At 52.1% G+C, this 14,807-nt stretch overlaps 1 protein-coding gene across 9 annotated transcripts in view; it reads right to left on the reverse strand.

The window, feature by feature from the left end:
- The window catches only part of QTGAL (queuosine-tRNA galactosyltransferase), a 56,521-nt gene that overhangs the window by 14,967 nt on the left and 26,747 nt on the right, over positions 1-14,807 (reverse strand). For 6 of the 9 annotated variants that reach the window (XR_002126160.1, XR_002126159.1, XM_019661875.1 and 3 more), the window contains 3 exons: positions 8,985-9,080; positions 6,317-6,441; positions 2-135 (listed from right to left, as the gene is read on the reverse strand). Coding sequence is in view for 6 of the 9 variants with exons in the window: in XM_019661875.1 (XP_019517420.1) it covers positions 2-135; positions 6,317-6,441; positions 8,985-9,080 (355 nt within the window). In the remaining 3 variants the exon portion in view is untranslated. Of the gene's footprint in view, position 1; positions 136-166; positions 5,528-6,316; positions 6,442-8,984; positions 9,081-14,807 lie in introns of those variants that run through there. The other 3 variants (XR_002126161.1, XM_019661877.1, XM_019661876.1) reach the window with 3 other exon arrangements.

The following is a 14,807-nucleotide window of genomic DNA, read 5'->3' on the forward strand; positions in this document are numbered from 1 at the left end:
TTACGCCGCGCCCCCTCTGACAGGCTGCGGTAGAGGCGGCGACCCTGCCGGCCCGCGTTCCAGATGGTGAAGGTGGTCCAGTGCCGCAGGGCCCGCTCTTCCAGGAAGCAGACGCGGTGGGTCCAGATGGTGCTCCTGGGGGGGAGGGCGTGAGCTGGCGGGGCGGGACCTCCTGCCCCTCCCCCGGCCCTCTGCCCAGCCCAGCCCAGCGCGTCCCGGTCCACGTCCTCTGGTCCTGGCGTCACCTTGGCGCCAGCGGGCTGCATCCATCCCCAACACTCAGCAGCTGTTGGGCTGAATGGGCCAATGAACCCAGAACAGCACGGCCAGGGCTCCACTGCCTTGTCCATCCTCACGTCCCACAGGGACCCTTGGACGCACTGTCTTCATGTCCACAGGCTCAGGAAGCGCGGCAGACACCAGGCACAGGCCCTGGGGAGCCCCAGGAGTCGTGGCCATCCTAGCACTGGGCACCTGCCTCCGTAGTACACAGGAGCAGAGGGGACTGGGCACACCCCTCAAGCCACCACGTGGCTCCATGTCCCCTGGAAGCTGCCCAGATGGCCAGGTTGTCTCTCTAGGCGGGACCCCTCCAGCGGCCCCTGCTGCACACAGACACGGAGGCCCAGGCCCGGCCAGGGTGGTCTGCGCTGCCCCAGCCCGCCACATTCAGCTGTCCCCAGGTTAGCATGGCCAGACGCAGAGAAGGGCCCAGGGCCTGTCATACACTGAGGCCACCACCCAGAAATCTGGAAGGTTGAGGGGGTTCTGTGGACACACAGTGGACCAAACCTGAACTGCGTCTTCCTTCCCTGAGAAATCTGTGGTGAGAGAGGGCTGCACCGCACTTGATGACATCACAGAGTTACACCTGGAAGCTCACCTCCCAGCCCTTCCTGTATCTGTGTCACAGGCAGCTGTGTCCCCAGGGCACGTCCTCAGGCCAGGCGCAGAGGCCACTGCTGCCCCACCTTCCGAATGCCCCGCCGGCACCGCCAGGGAGCAGCGGTGGGGGGGTCTGGACCTGGCTGGGTGCATGCGGTCCAGCTCTCGCAGGGCGGCGCAGCCTTTCTGTCAGGCAGGTTCTGACTGTTGTCTGCCCACCTGCCATTTTAAACTGGACATTTCGATTAGAGTTGTGCTGGTGGCCGTGATGTGGGAGGCGTTACTGGGGCCCTGAAGGGGCTGACTCCCTAAGCCCGGCCACATGGCACCTCATTTGGGAAAGAAACACACAAGCTCACACACTCCAAGCCAAAGAAACACCACAAAACACGCAGCTTCACCAATAGCCAAGGAAAGGAAAGACGTTTCTAAGAAAAGAACAGTAAGCTTCATGCTGTAAGGTCAGCAAACAAATCTGAGAGGACGAAACAGGCCGCCTCAGGGACAGTCACTTCTAACGCTTCTCCTTTCAAGGAGAGAGTGGGCGGGGGCACCGGGCGGCGTCTGCCGGTTCGGGGTGTCCAGATGGGCTGACAGGCACCAGCCTGCAGGCTTCCCCCAAGCCAGGCTGGAATCTCCAAACTTTCTGGCAGCAGTGGCAGTGTCACACACATGTCCCTGCCCTGCAGGCAGCGGGGCCACAGGACGCGCCGACCCGCTGTGCCCCTGCGGGGACTCGCAGCACGGGGAGAGCTCAGCGGGGAGAGCTCAGCTCCAGGTAAGTGAAAACGCCACGCTCAGGAAGCAGCAGGATACTGCCATTTGTGGAACATGTTTAAAGAGGTGAAGGGTGCTGTTCACAGAGACATTGCGCGTAGTAAAAAAGCGTGAAGAAATGGAGGGAGCGCTGACCACCAGGCTCAGGACAGACTGTGCTGACCTGGGCTGCGTGGGGACAGCAGGCGTTCGGGGGGAAACGTCTTCCTTCACAGACATTCCTCCGTTACGCCTTTCAGATGTCTGAAGTATTTCAGGGAAAACTCCTCCATGACATCAGTGCTGACCATTCTTCACTTAAAATTACAAGGACAAGAACCAAATGGAGGGCCGTGGGGAGAGAGTCTGAAGGGGTTCAGCTCCGACAAGCCCGCTGCTCGGAGGGCTTCCCACTCAGAGCTCAAGGACTTTAATCTGACGCGAGCTGCCATGAGGTCACTGCTTTCGAGCTGTGGGTGGCAAAGCCTCATGCTGCAAACAGGGAAGAGACCTCAACCTCGAAGACAGGCACCCCACGCAAACAGGACGAGGAGCAGCCTCGGGCCTGCTGCCCGGTGCCTCCCACACCACGGGCCGCCACCCGCCGTCCGCGCGCAAAGCTTCAGGATGAGACGGATGACTCCCGACTCGCGCCCAGAAAAGCACCTCAGGGCTTTCCTCACCCCATTTCCAAGTCCATTTATGGGGTGCCTTCCCTGAAGAGACATGTGTCCAGTGTGTTAAGTTTTAAAGAAGGTGTAATTTACACGGCGAAGTGCATGGATCTGAAGTGTATGTGCAAGTCAGGGGGTTACGACGAACATCTACCCACGTGACCCACACTTCACGAGCTGTACAGCATTTCCATCACCCCAGGAAGTCCCCATGTGCCCCCTTCCCGAGAAAACCACCAAGTTCCACCTGCTGGAGAACCTCGTGTAAGCAGCAGCCTCAGGATGCGTGATTCTGTCTGGCTTCTTACCAGCCACAGGTCTTGCGCGAGTCAGCATTTTTTCTTTCCAAGCTGAGCATTCTGTTACCATATAATGTCCTTGTCCCCATTCATTGCTGATGGACATCTGGGCTGTTCCCAGTTCTTATTGTTAATAACACTCAAGCAATGTTTTCAATTTCTCTCGAATAAATACGGAGACATGCAGTTGCTGGGTTACAGGGCAGATAGCAACTTAATGCATAAGAAAATGCCAACCAGATTTCCAACTTCGACGCCTGGGGGAGCACGTGAGGCTCCGGTGGCCCCTCAGCCTTGTCACCACTTGGAATTGTCATGTGCTCATTTTCACCTACTAGTGGGTGTGCTGCGGGTCAAACCTGCTTTTCTCTGAGGGGAACGGGCACTTTCCCATTAGCTCACTGACTGTACATTATTGCTTTGTGAAGTGTATCCGTTGAAGTATTTTGTCTGTTTTTATTGTTTCCTTTTTAATCCTGGGTGGTGGGTGTTTGTGAGTTTCTTCTCCCAGTTTGTGGTTTGCCAACTCAGTTTCCTAATGGTGTCTTTTTATGAGCAAAAGTCTTTAATTTTGATGAAGTCCAATTTATCAATTTTCAAATGGTTAATGATTCTGATGTTTTCTCTATTAAAAGTCTGCCTATCCCAAAGTTGGGAAGCTACTCCCTGATGTTTTCTTCTGGATGCTTTATATTTTAGCTGCCTCTATATTTCTATCTAAGAGATCCATCTAGAATTAACTTTTCTATGTAGTGTGAGATTCTTTTTCTTTCCATATGAAAATGCAGTTTTTCCATTTGTTGAAAATATTTTCCTTTTCCCATTGAATGTCTTTGGAGTCTTCCATGAAAATCAATTGATTATATAATTGTGAGTCTATTTCTGGATTCTCTATTGTTTCATTGATCGGTTTGTCTACCTGTATGCTATCACTACATTTTCCTAATTGTTGTAGCTTCAGAGTAAGTCTTAAAGTTAGGTTGTGTGTCCTCAAATTTTGTTCAGTTCAAGGTTGTTTGGGCCTTGAGTTCCCCTGTGTATTTCAGAATCAGATTATCAGTATCTACAAAGAAGCCAGCTAGGACTGTTACTGGGATTCACGAATCTACAATCTGCAGAAACCTGATGTTAACAATATGGAGTCTTCCAATCCATGAAAGTGGTATGTCTCGCCGTCAAATTATAGGCTTTTCGTTAACTCCCCTTAGCAATCTTATGTTTTTTAGATATGCATACCTTGCTAGATTTACCCCTTAACAATTTAGTTTTGATGCGATTGTACGTTTTTTAAACTGCATTTTTAATTGTTCATTGATAGTATATATCTACCTACGTGTGTGTGTGTGTGTGTTTGTGTATGTATCTTGAACTTGGGTCCTGGAAAACTTGCTAAATTACTGGTTCTGATTCCCTAGGAAGCACAATCATGCCATCCAGAAATGATGAGTTTTACTTCCACTTCCTAATGATTTTTCTTGTATCACACTGACCTTCACTACAATGTAGAATAGAAGTAGTGAGGCCTTGCTGTCTCCTGATCTTAGGAGGGAAAGCTTTCAGTCTTCAATTAAAAGGTTAGTTGTAGATTTGTGTAGATATTACCAGATTGAGAAAGTTTCTATTTCTAGTTTGGTGAGGTTTTTTTAAAATCATGAATGGGTATGGAATTGTGTCAAATCCTTTCCTGCATCTACTGGGTTGGTCATGGGATTTTTATCCTTTATTCTGTTACCGGAGTAAATCATGCTAATTGATTTTTTAATGTTAAACCAGACTTGTATTATCTGCTCCTATGTATTTCTGATTTTGGCTTGGTAATACTTTGTGACTGATTTTTGCATCTATTTCATAAGGGATGCTGGGCTGTCATTTCACTTTCTTGTGATGCTCTTGTAGCTTTTTTGGTGTTGGAGTCACGCCGGTCTTGTGGGGTGAGTGAGAAATCCCTCCCAACACCCAACAGATCTTTCTCCTCTTCTATTTTCTGAAAGAATTTATGTAAGATTGGTATTACTTTTTCCTTAAATCTTTGATAGACTACAACAGTAAAGCCATCTGGCTTGGCTTCTCTTTATGGAAAGTTTTAGAATTATAAATCTAATTTTTAGTTATTTATACTGTAAATATCTGATGGATCTGTAGTGATGTTCCCTCTTTCATTCCAAATATATTGGTAATCAATATTTTCTCTTAAAACTCAATCTTGCTAGAGGTTTATTAATTATTTTTTTTTTCAAACCATCAGTTCTTAGTTTGGCTGATTTTTTTGTATTGACTGTCCATTTTCAATTTCATCATCTTCTGTTGTTCATTTCTTTTCTTCTATTTACTTTGAGTTTACCTTGCCATTACTCTAGTAACTTAAAGATGGAGACTTAGGTAATTGCTTAGTTTCTTGTTTTATAATATAAGCTTTAAAGCCATAAAATTTTACTATAAACTCTGCTTTAGCTAAATTCCACAAATGTTGACATAATCATTTAAATTTTCACCAAACTGTAATTTTTCGAATGTCCTTTGTGATTTTTTTCCCCCTTGGTTGTTAATTTTCAAATATTTTGGATTTTCAAGATGGCTTAATAATTTCTAATTTAATTTTGTGTGGACATAAAATATATCCTGTATGACTGCAATTATTTGAATTTTATTCAGATTTTTTTATTGGTCCAAATTACCATCTACGTTGCACTTTAAAAGAACGCGTATTCTGCATCTAAGTGCAGTGTTCCATAAACGTCGATTAGGTCCAGCAGGTTAATACAGCTGTTCGTATCTTCTGCATCCTTACAGATTTCCCACCTGTTTCTTCTATCAATTACTGAGATAGGAGTGTTCAAATCTTCAACTGTCATTGTGGATTTCTCTATTTCTCCCTTTATTTCTGTCAGTTTTGGCTTCATGTATTTTGAAACTCTGTGATTTGGAAAATACACATTTCAGATCGTTATGTCCTCCTGCGAGAGGACCTAGTCCCCATGTGTGCAAATCACACCTGCATTGGGTCAGGTTCATGACAACAAATTCCCAAACAATGGTGCTCTGCTAAACCTATCACAATTCAGATTTAACAAGAAAAGAGAAATCAAGGTCTTTTGCTTAAAGCCAGAAGACAAAGAAGCTGTTTTCATGTTGAACAGCACGTATGCAAGAGTTCGAGGACCTCCCAAGTCTATATGGATGCTGCTATCTGGGACCCCCACAAATTGGGGGGGTCACACACAAATTGGCCTCATACCCACTGTGACAATGGACATTAGACCTCCCAGGAGAGAGGCTCCCAGTCAAGAAACCACAACCTTCGGACAAGTGTCGCACCTTGCAGGGAAAGAGGAGACCCCGCGACGCCCAGAGACAGGGGTGCATGTGCCTGCGACAAGCTCCTTCCATTCGGAACCCCCTGGCAACAGGCCTGTCTGACGGCTCCCTTCCTCCCTTCCCCCAAAGTGAGATCATGATGGTGAGGACTCACACCTGTGAGTGTGAAAAAAAGTCACGCACACGCACACAGACATGTGCGCACAGGCGCAGCACAGCTCAGTGAAGACGCACCCCTTCTTTTTCTCACGCTACCTGCATTTTCCGCACCTTCACCCCGTCGCCAGCAGCCAGCCTGGGTGGCTCGTCACCGTCACTTGAACCCACATCGGAGCCAGCCCGGGGGGTCCCGCCCAGCGCCCACGGCCCAGCCCCAGCCCCACGTACTCCAGGACGGCGTGCGTGGCCGCATCAGGCCGGAAGCGATACAGCAGCAGGCTCTGGTCCACGCGGACGACCCCGCCGCCCCTGCGCAGGTGGTCGTAGAAGAACAGCAGGTCCTCAGGCACGCCCTGCGGACAAGAGGCAACGCGTCTAGCGCTTTTGCGGGAGCCAGCACCCGCCCGGGGTCCCAGGCTGCTTGGGCAGGTCCATCGCTCGGGTTACAGCCTGGTGACAGTACACCCAGCTGCCCCCAGCATGCGGACGACCCCACAAAGTTGCTTTAGGACAAGAGGTGCTAGAGGAGAGAACAGGTGGCGGCTGGGCCAGAGGGGCGGACGAGGCCCCAGCATCAACCCCACTCACGGCCGACAGCTTGGACCCCAAAGGCCGACAGCCCTGCGGCTGAAGAGAGCTGCAGGGATCCCCACTGGGCTTTCCTGCCTGTGGGAACGCAGTCCCCTCCCCCAGTCTCCACAAGTCGAGGAAGGGGCAGTCCAACCTCCGCTCGCCAGGATGGGGCTCACCCCAGAGCTGGGGTGTGGGGGCCTGCGGCCACCCTGCCGGTCAGCAGGGAGGCTAGCCGACCTCAGTGCTGCCTGGGGATGCGAGCCGGCCCCCCTGTTTCTTAAATTCATAAGCCAGGTGAGTGCAGGGCCCACACCACGTTCACCCTCTGCGTTCTCAGCAGCAGGTCACCAAAGGTGCATCAGGGAGCGGAGCCCAGTGACGGCCAGGGGACACCGCCAGGCCACACGGCTCCAGGCGAGGCGCAGCTGTGCTGACGGCTCCCAGTGAAGCCCACAGCCACTAACCTCCCCCTCTCCAGGGCCTCCAGGTGCCCCCGGCCTGTCCCCCTCCCCTGGAGGAGGGCGGCTCAGCTGGCCTCTGAGGTCTCAGCGTGCAAACAGAGCCGGGTGACCGTCACCTCCAGGGAAGACAGGCCCTCGGACACCTTCTTGCCAGCCCCCTGGGCCCAGTGTATTCCCAGGCTGGGCTGTGCACACCAGCCTCAGTAGGGTCAATGACACACCAGCACGCCTCGTCTGCAGCTGCCCAGGGCAAAAGATGGAAGGCCAGTCTTACTGCTCTGACATCCTCAGGACAGAATTTGGGATAAGCAGAACCGGTGCCAGTGAGGGGAAATCCCAGAACACAGACACCAAAAATGGGGGAGAATACCCGCCAACAAATACCTGACAGAGAGCAATTCAACGGTACGACAGCCGCCCGCTGAAAAATGGGAAAGGTCTGGACACTTCGTAAAACAACACACAGCCAATCAGCACATGAAGCACCACTCCACATTATTCCAGAAAAACACACCGACACTGAGAAACCCCCGACTCCGACTGGGACCAGGCGGATGGGACGCGTGGGCCCAACACCAGCTGCTGGTGCGAGTCTGAGCTACTGCAGCTCCCACTGGAGTTTGGGACACCTGCCCCGCAGGGCACGGGACACCCCTCACTCCTCTCACAAAGCAAGTCAGGCCCAGGGGTCTCTCCAGCAGCTACGACAGCAGTCTGAAAATGGCACTGGTGGCAGTTTTTCTGAGTAGGCAATCCTTGCTGTAGCCAGACGTGCCCTCCAGAGCCATGTTCTGAACCAACAAAAGGGTATTTTGGTTACTTCTCTTGTTTAAGGGCCTGAAATAGTTGCCTACTGGGGACATCCAAATTCTCTGGCCTGGCAGCTGGGTGCCATCCTGCCCCCCCACCCCCACCCCGACCCCACGTCACCTGCTGCTATGGTCCTATGTCCTCCTCTCCACAGGTGAGAACTGCAGCCTCTCGAAGGAAGTTAGTTACGAGGCCCAGAGCCAGAAAGACCACAGCCAAGGTCCTGTGGCAGACGGCCCAGTCCGGGCCTGAGTCACTGCCCCACCTCTGGTCTGGGGTCGCCTGTTCCCAGGCCCTCGACTGGCCTCTGCAGTCCAGGCTCCCTCTTCCCCGCGCGGCAGTGCAGGCTGCAGGAATCCAGGTTCAAATGGGGAAAACCTGATGGGCCTTAACACACCTGGTCCACGCCATCCCGCCATGGAGACCAGACCCCACGTTCTGAAAGCCAATTTCAGGGGGATTAAGGAACAACACACTAACCCAAAGATTTACTTCTCAGTGGGGTGTAGCAGCGTCCACTGGAAGACTATCTGGGAGGATAGACTGAGCAAGTCAGCGGCCAGGTTTCCGGTTCTCGGCCAGAGGCTGAAACCGGGGCAGGCCAAGTGCTGGCAGGTGAGGCCCCAAGGCAGGTGAGGATGCGGGGAGGGGCAAGACGCAGTGTGGGCACAGCAGGCAGGAGCTGCCTCCCACAGGCAGAGGACAGCGGTTCCTCTCACACCGTCCACGGCCTAAGCTTTCCCACAAAGCAGCATGAGGTAACCTGGGGCCTGGGCCAGGGCAGGTGTGAGTCAGGTGCGGTGCCCGAGGCGCCTGCAGCCTTCACACACAAATCCCGTGCTTTGGGCAAAACAAATGTGGGCCCTGGCCCAGCTGCTCCGGGACGCTCAGCAGGGTGGCAGGAGGACGGCTGGGGAGGCAGCTTCCCAATCCCTGGGCCCCCAACTGGGTCATGGCGCCCACCGCGGGCAGGGGCGTGTGCGGGGACCAACTCCTGGCAATGAGGGCGCCTCCCCCGACCCCCGAGGACCCCACAGGGGACCCACACTTACCCGCCCGCCCTCGTCAAACGGGCCCACGTGAGAAAACCATGCGCGAGAGCAGAACCACGTGGGCATGACCACAGTCGGGCCGTGGGATGTGAAAACCTAGAAGCAGTGAATGGGCAGTTAGAACAGCTTGTCACAAGCACCCTGCAATTGATTTCCCACAGTGACAAACTACTGAGTGTCCCTTCTCTGTCGGTGCAAGGGCTCAAGGGACTTCCCTGCCAGATCAATGGCGTCCAGCCTCCCCAGGCAGAGAGGCCGCGAGCGGCCAGGGGACGCCCGCCGAGGAACCCAGCCCCAGCCCCAGCCCAGGCCCTATTCCCAGCTAACGCTCACTGACTGCTCAGTAAGGAGCCCTCCTCCCTGGTTCGGAGTGACGGCAGGGCTGTGAGACAATCAAAGGACACAGCTGCTTGTAATTGTGAGAAGAAACTTAAGCAGCACAAAAGGACACAGATGATTCCATAGTTCAGGTGAAATGGGCAAACTCCTAGAAAGACACAAACCATGGAACTGACTCAAGAAGAATCAGAAAATCTGAATGGATCTATAACAAGTAAGAGATTGAGAGAGTAGTAAATAAACTCCTGAAAGAAAAGCCCAGGACCAGATGGCATCGCTGGTGAAATCCACCACAAGTCTAAGGAATCAGCACCAACCCTTCACAAGCTCTTCCAGAAAATGGAAAAGGAAGGAACACTCCCAGCTCATTCTACAAGGCCAGCATTTGCCGATACCCGAGCCAGCCAAGACCATCACAAGGACACGGCGTACCACTATCCCTTATGAATACACTTGCAGAGATCTTCACCAAAATGCTAGCAAACAGTTCATCATCACAGAAAAAGGTTCCACACCAGGGCCAAGTGGGACCTTCCCAGATATGCAAGGCTGGCTCAGTGCACGAGAAAAGATGGAGGTAAAAAAACCATCTAATAGAACGGAGAATGGAAGTTATATCATCATCTGAACAGATGCGAAAAAGCATCTGACAAAATCCAACACCTTTTCATGATAAAACTGGTCCCCACAGGAGCACGTGGGAACTTCCTTAACCAGATAAAGGGCATTTACAAAAAAGCCCACAGCTGTCATACTTAAAATGGTGAAATGATGAGGAACAAGGCAAGAATGTCTGCTGGTCAGACCGGCCCACCTGCGACAGGGAGAGCTCTGCGGGTGAGGCCGAGGCTCAGGCGACCGGGTGCTGCCCACGGATGCGCAGGGTCTGACCTCCCGGGACAGAGAGAAGGGCTCACAATCATGCCGCCTGGCTAAGGCATTCCCGCAAGGCGGGATCTGAGGACACCGGTGAAAACACGCCGGTGGGCAGAGCGGAGGCCCTCGCCGCCCCGCGCCCCTGCCCCGCGCGGGCGCAGCCGTCCCGGGTCCTGGTGCTCCGGGCGCGCGGGCGCAGGGCCCGTGTCGGGACGCTCAGCTCCGCGGGCGAGGGAGACGCGAGGGCCTGGCGGCGAGCCAGTGGCTTCACTTACAAAGCAGGCGCACGACACGGCCCCGAGGGGCAGAACACGCTCTCGCTGCGAGTTTTTTTACCGTCTTACACACGCTCAGGTCAAGCGCAGAGAGCTGCCTGCCGCCCGGATGTCAACACCGAGAGGCCCGGCAGAGGGCGCGCCGAGCTGCCCTTCGCACGTTCAGGGTCAAAGCCGCGCAGCGGAAGCGCACGCGCCGCCGAGGCCCGAGCAGCGCCCTCTCCCGGGGCCGCCCGGGGCCGAGTGCACGCGGAGCGGGCTGCGTGGCGGGGCCGCGCCCTGCTCGTCCCCAAGGGCACCCTCTGCCCCTCGCAGGGCGCCGCTGCTCAGGCCTGGCGCCACCCCTCCCGGCCAGGGGACGATGCCGGGGCTTTTTAATCCTTTTCATAAGATTTTTTTTGGTCTCCTCTTTCACTCTCATGTGGTCGCTCCCTCTTCTAGTTCTGATGTGTCACCAACTGAAAAATCAGATAACCCAGTTTCTTAGAATTTTGTCCAAAAGGAGGGGTTGCCAAGTGAGGCCTGGCAGGCCCATGCTGCTGTTCTGGGATCCAGGGAGTTTGGGGCTTTCTCCTGTTTTCCACCAACAGAGAGTGCACTTTGCAAACATAAATTCTATGTAGCTCATAAATGTTAAAAATCTATCCCAATGTGCCTCAGGGCGTTTACAAAACAACCTGAACAGATTCCATAAGCTACGGACCAGCTTCATCCTTGGGTACCGATACGGACACATCCTTGTAAATGCTTAACAGTGCTTAAAAGTAATGAAAAGTACGGGTTATAGACTTAAAATGAGCTCAGTTCTTATTTTAAAAGGAGAAGCCCTTGCGTTCAGGAATATGAAGCATTTCACAAAATTCACAGACCTCACTAGCCTTATCTTGCCAGGAAGAGATATGAAATCTTAGAGAAAAAGAACAAAGTTTATATGACTCATTTCCCAATTCCTGTGGCTTATTATCCTTACTTCTAAATTCTCATTTGTAGGAAGGCTTATCTTTAGACAGATAACAAATTTTCCAGTATTCTGATATTTTAACACCCACATAGCAACAAGAATAAACTCCAATGTGAAATCCTAACCCTACGGCTTCTGGGTCTAATACAGACAGACGTGAGCATGAAGTTCCCTTTCTCAGAGTGCTTTAGAGGAAGCTGTGAGTAACCAGTATTCTAAACGCTAAAAGTTGGTAGTTTATATGGATCTACACCACACATACTGCTTTGTCATAGTCCCTTTAAAGGAGAAAATGAAGAGAAACAGTACAGCGTAATCCGTTCCAATTATGTAGGATTTTAAATGTCATGCATGCTGACTGATTAGAATTAGGTAAAAACCTGTGAGCTTGCAGCCGCCTTTTCAGAAAAAGGCATGGCAAGATAAATGCATAACATGTGGAATTTCATCTTTTCACACAAGCCACGCAGTTCTAACATCGTGCTGTAGATGCTGCAGATGGAGGGGAGAAGCTCTCTCAGCCCGGCAGGGACCCACTGAGGGACAGCGAGAGGGGTGCCGCCTGTGCGCCAAGGGCCCAGCTCCTGCAGACAGGCAGCAGAGAGCCACCGGGACCAAAGTCAATCGCACACCGTCTTCTTAGTCATCCAGAAGTCGCCTTGCTTAGTTTTGTTAAATATCTTCAGATGAGTGTCACAGAACAGTTGGCCCTGAAGGATCTGGGTGTTGTGGTGGACCCCTTGCATTTTACAAAAAATAAAACAGCACCAGAGGTCACACAGCTGATAGAAGGCTCCGCGGCCAGCCCACTCCAGTATGGACGCGAGGGGCCAGTCGGGGTGAAGCCACCAGAGCTTTCTTCCCAGGTCCACCGCTGACCTGCAGTGTGACAGCTGCACGAGGGAGGAGCCCGCGCAGGTCGGAAGGTGGAATGGAGATGACCCATTACACGGAAGCCCCTGGGGCCAGGCAGGTGACCGTGCACGGTGCCTGGCTTGTCCTCCATGCTGGCCCCACGCAGACGCAGTGGCCCCACACCTGTAAACAATCCGGGATCACGGAGGAAATCTCAGGGAAATGACACACACTGACATGAACGAAAATAAATACACATAAAACCTGTGTGACGCAGCTCAAGCGTGAGGGACGTTCACAGCACCGTACGCCTAGATCAGAAAAGCCAAGTCTCAAAACAAAACCTCAGCCCTCGCCGTAAGAAACTAGCAAAAAAGAGAGCAAAATAAACCCAAAGCAAGCAGAAGAAAGAAATAATAAAGAGCTGAAATGAATAAAGTTGAAAACAGAAAAACAACAGAGAAAATGAAACAAACCAAAAGCTGGCTCTTTGAAAAACTCAATAAACTGGATAAACCTCTAGCAAGACAAATTTTTAAAAGGGAAAGTGACCCAAATTACTGCTATCAGAAATGAGAGGGAATATTACTGCAGGTGCACGGACACTAATAAAAGAGCCATAAAGAATACCATCGAAGAACCCTAAAGACAAAAACTTGACGGTTAAGATGAAACGGATCAACTCCTCAAATATCCCTAACTACCCAACTGACTGAAATGAGACAGAATCAAAATATTTCCTACATGTTTGCAATGAACAAACAGAAACCAAAACCAAAAACACAATACATTTATAATCGCTCCAACAGATGCTGAAAATGACAGCTAATGACAAAAGGCAAAGACGATTTCAACCAACGGGGAAAAGCACGTCCATGGGTGGGAGGCCTCAGCGCCGGCAAGGTGCCAGCTCGCCCCAGACTGGCCCTTGGGTGTCACCCACTTCCTGTCACATCCCAGCTGGGTTCTCTGACTAAAATGTGCCCCGAAGGGTGTAGTACAAGGAGCACTGGACTTTGTCCCCACCTCCTGGCACAGAGCTCCAGAGACCCTAGGAATTTCCTGAGTGATAGCAGTGTCCTCTGTCGTTCCTGAGGGGCTCCTACTGAGGTGTCTGAGGTGGGCCCCTGGATGCCCTCAGGATGGGGCCGGTCACCAGAAAGACCAAGTGATCAGAGGTCAGGACATTTCATCCCCAGCCACTGACCCCAGGAGGGGAAGGGGCCGCAGATTAAATTCTGTAAAAACACTTGCACACCAAGAGGTGACGCTCTTCTAGGACAGTGAACACACCCACATGCCAGGGGTGGCACACGGGACAGGAGCTCCAGGCCCCTCCCCGCACATCTCCATCTTCTGTTCACTGCACTCTTTGGCACATCCGTCCTCTGTCGTAACAAGGGGGTAAAAGGAAGGCCACGTCCCCGAGTTCTGGGAGCCGCTCTAGTAAGTTAATCAGACCCAAGGAGGCGTCCTGGACACCTCCGACCTACAGCCAGTGGGTCAGAGGCCCAGGTGACGATGACATGGAATCGCGACTGGCACTCAAGGTCCTGTGGGGAGGTCCTGTGGGACTGAGCCCTTAACCTGTGTCCAGGTGGGGTGTCGGGGCTGAGTTAGACTGTAGGACACCGGTCTGCGTCCACTCAGAAATGGAGAATTGCTTAGTTGGAAAAATTACATCTAGGAAAAGGCAAATATCCTGAAAAAGAAGAATGAAGCGGAGAACTCAAGCTGCCTGGTTCTGAGGTTATCCTGCAGCTGCAGCCATCACGCCAGCAGTGTCACAAAGTGACAGACACACAGACCAATGGGACAGAGCTGAGGCCAGAAACCAGCCCCCACAAGCATGGCCAGCCGACTTCTGACAAAGGCCCCACGCCTATCTGTGGTCAACGGAGGAAGTAGTCTTCTCAACAAAAACAGTGGGAAAACATCTGGACATTTGTGAAACAAACAAAAAAAGTTGACTTAAAAATCAACTTAATAAGAGCACGAGCTCTGAGCAACAGGATCGCCGGTTCCATTCCCACATGGGCCAGTGAGCTGCATCTGAGCTGAACTCCTGAGCTGCCTGCCAACAGGTGGCAGGATGGCTCAGCAGGTGAGAGCACGTGCTCCTAAGAACAAGGTTGCCGGTTTGACTCCCGCATGGGATGATGGCTACATCACCACCCACCTGGCCCCTGCATCTAAGATTGAACACGAAAAAAATTTTAAAAAAAATAAAAAATAAAAATAAAATTAAAAAGATTGAACACGGCACCTTGAACTGAGCGGCTGCGAGCTGTTGCCAGGCGGCCAGATGGAGACTGGACTTGGAGCTGAGCTAGCTGTGCCCTCCACAACTAAGACTGAAGGACAACAACTTGGCTGTTCCCCTTCCCCAAATCCCCGATAAAAATCCTTTTAAAAAAATCAACTTAGGGCCGGCCGAGTGGCGCGATGGTTAAGAACTCGCTTGGGATGCCAGAGGGCCCCGGTTCGGATCCCACATATGAGGGCCAGTGACACTGC

This window comes from Hipposideros armiger, unplaced genomic scaffold (assembly GCF_001890085.2).
Source record: "Hipposideros armiger isolate ML-2016 unplaced genomic scaffold, ASM189008v1 scaffold_362, whole genome shotgun sequence".
NCBI lineage: Eukaryota > Metazoa > Chordata > Mammalia > Chiroptera > Hipposideridae > Hipposideros > Hipposideros armiger.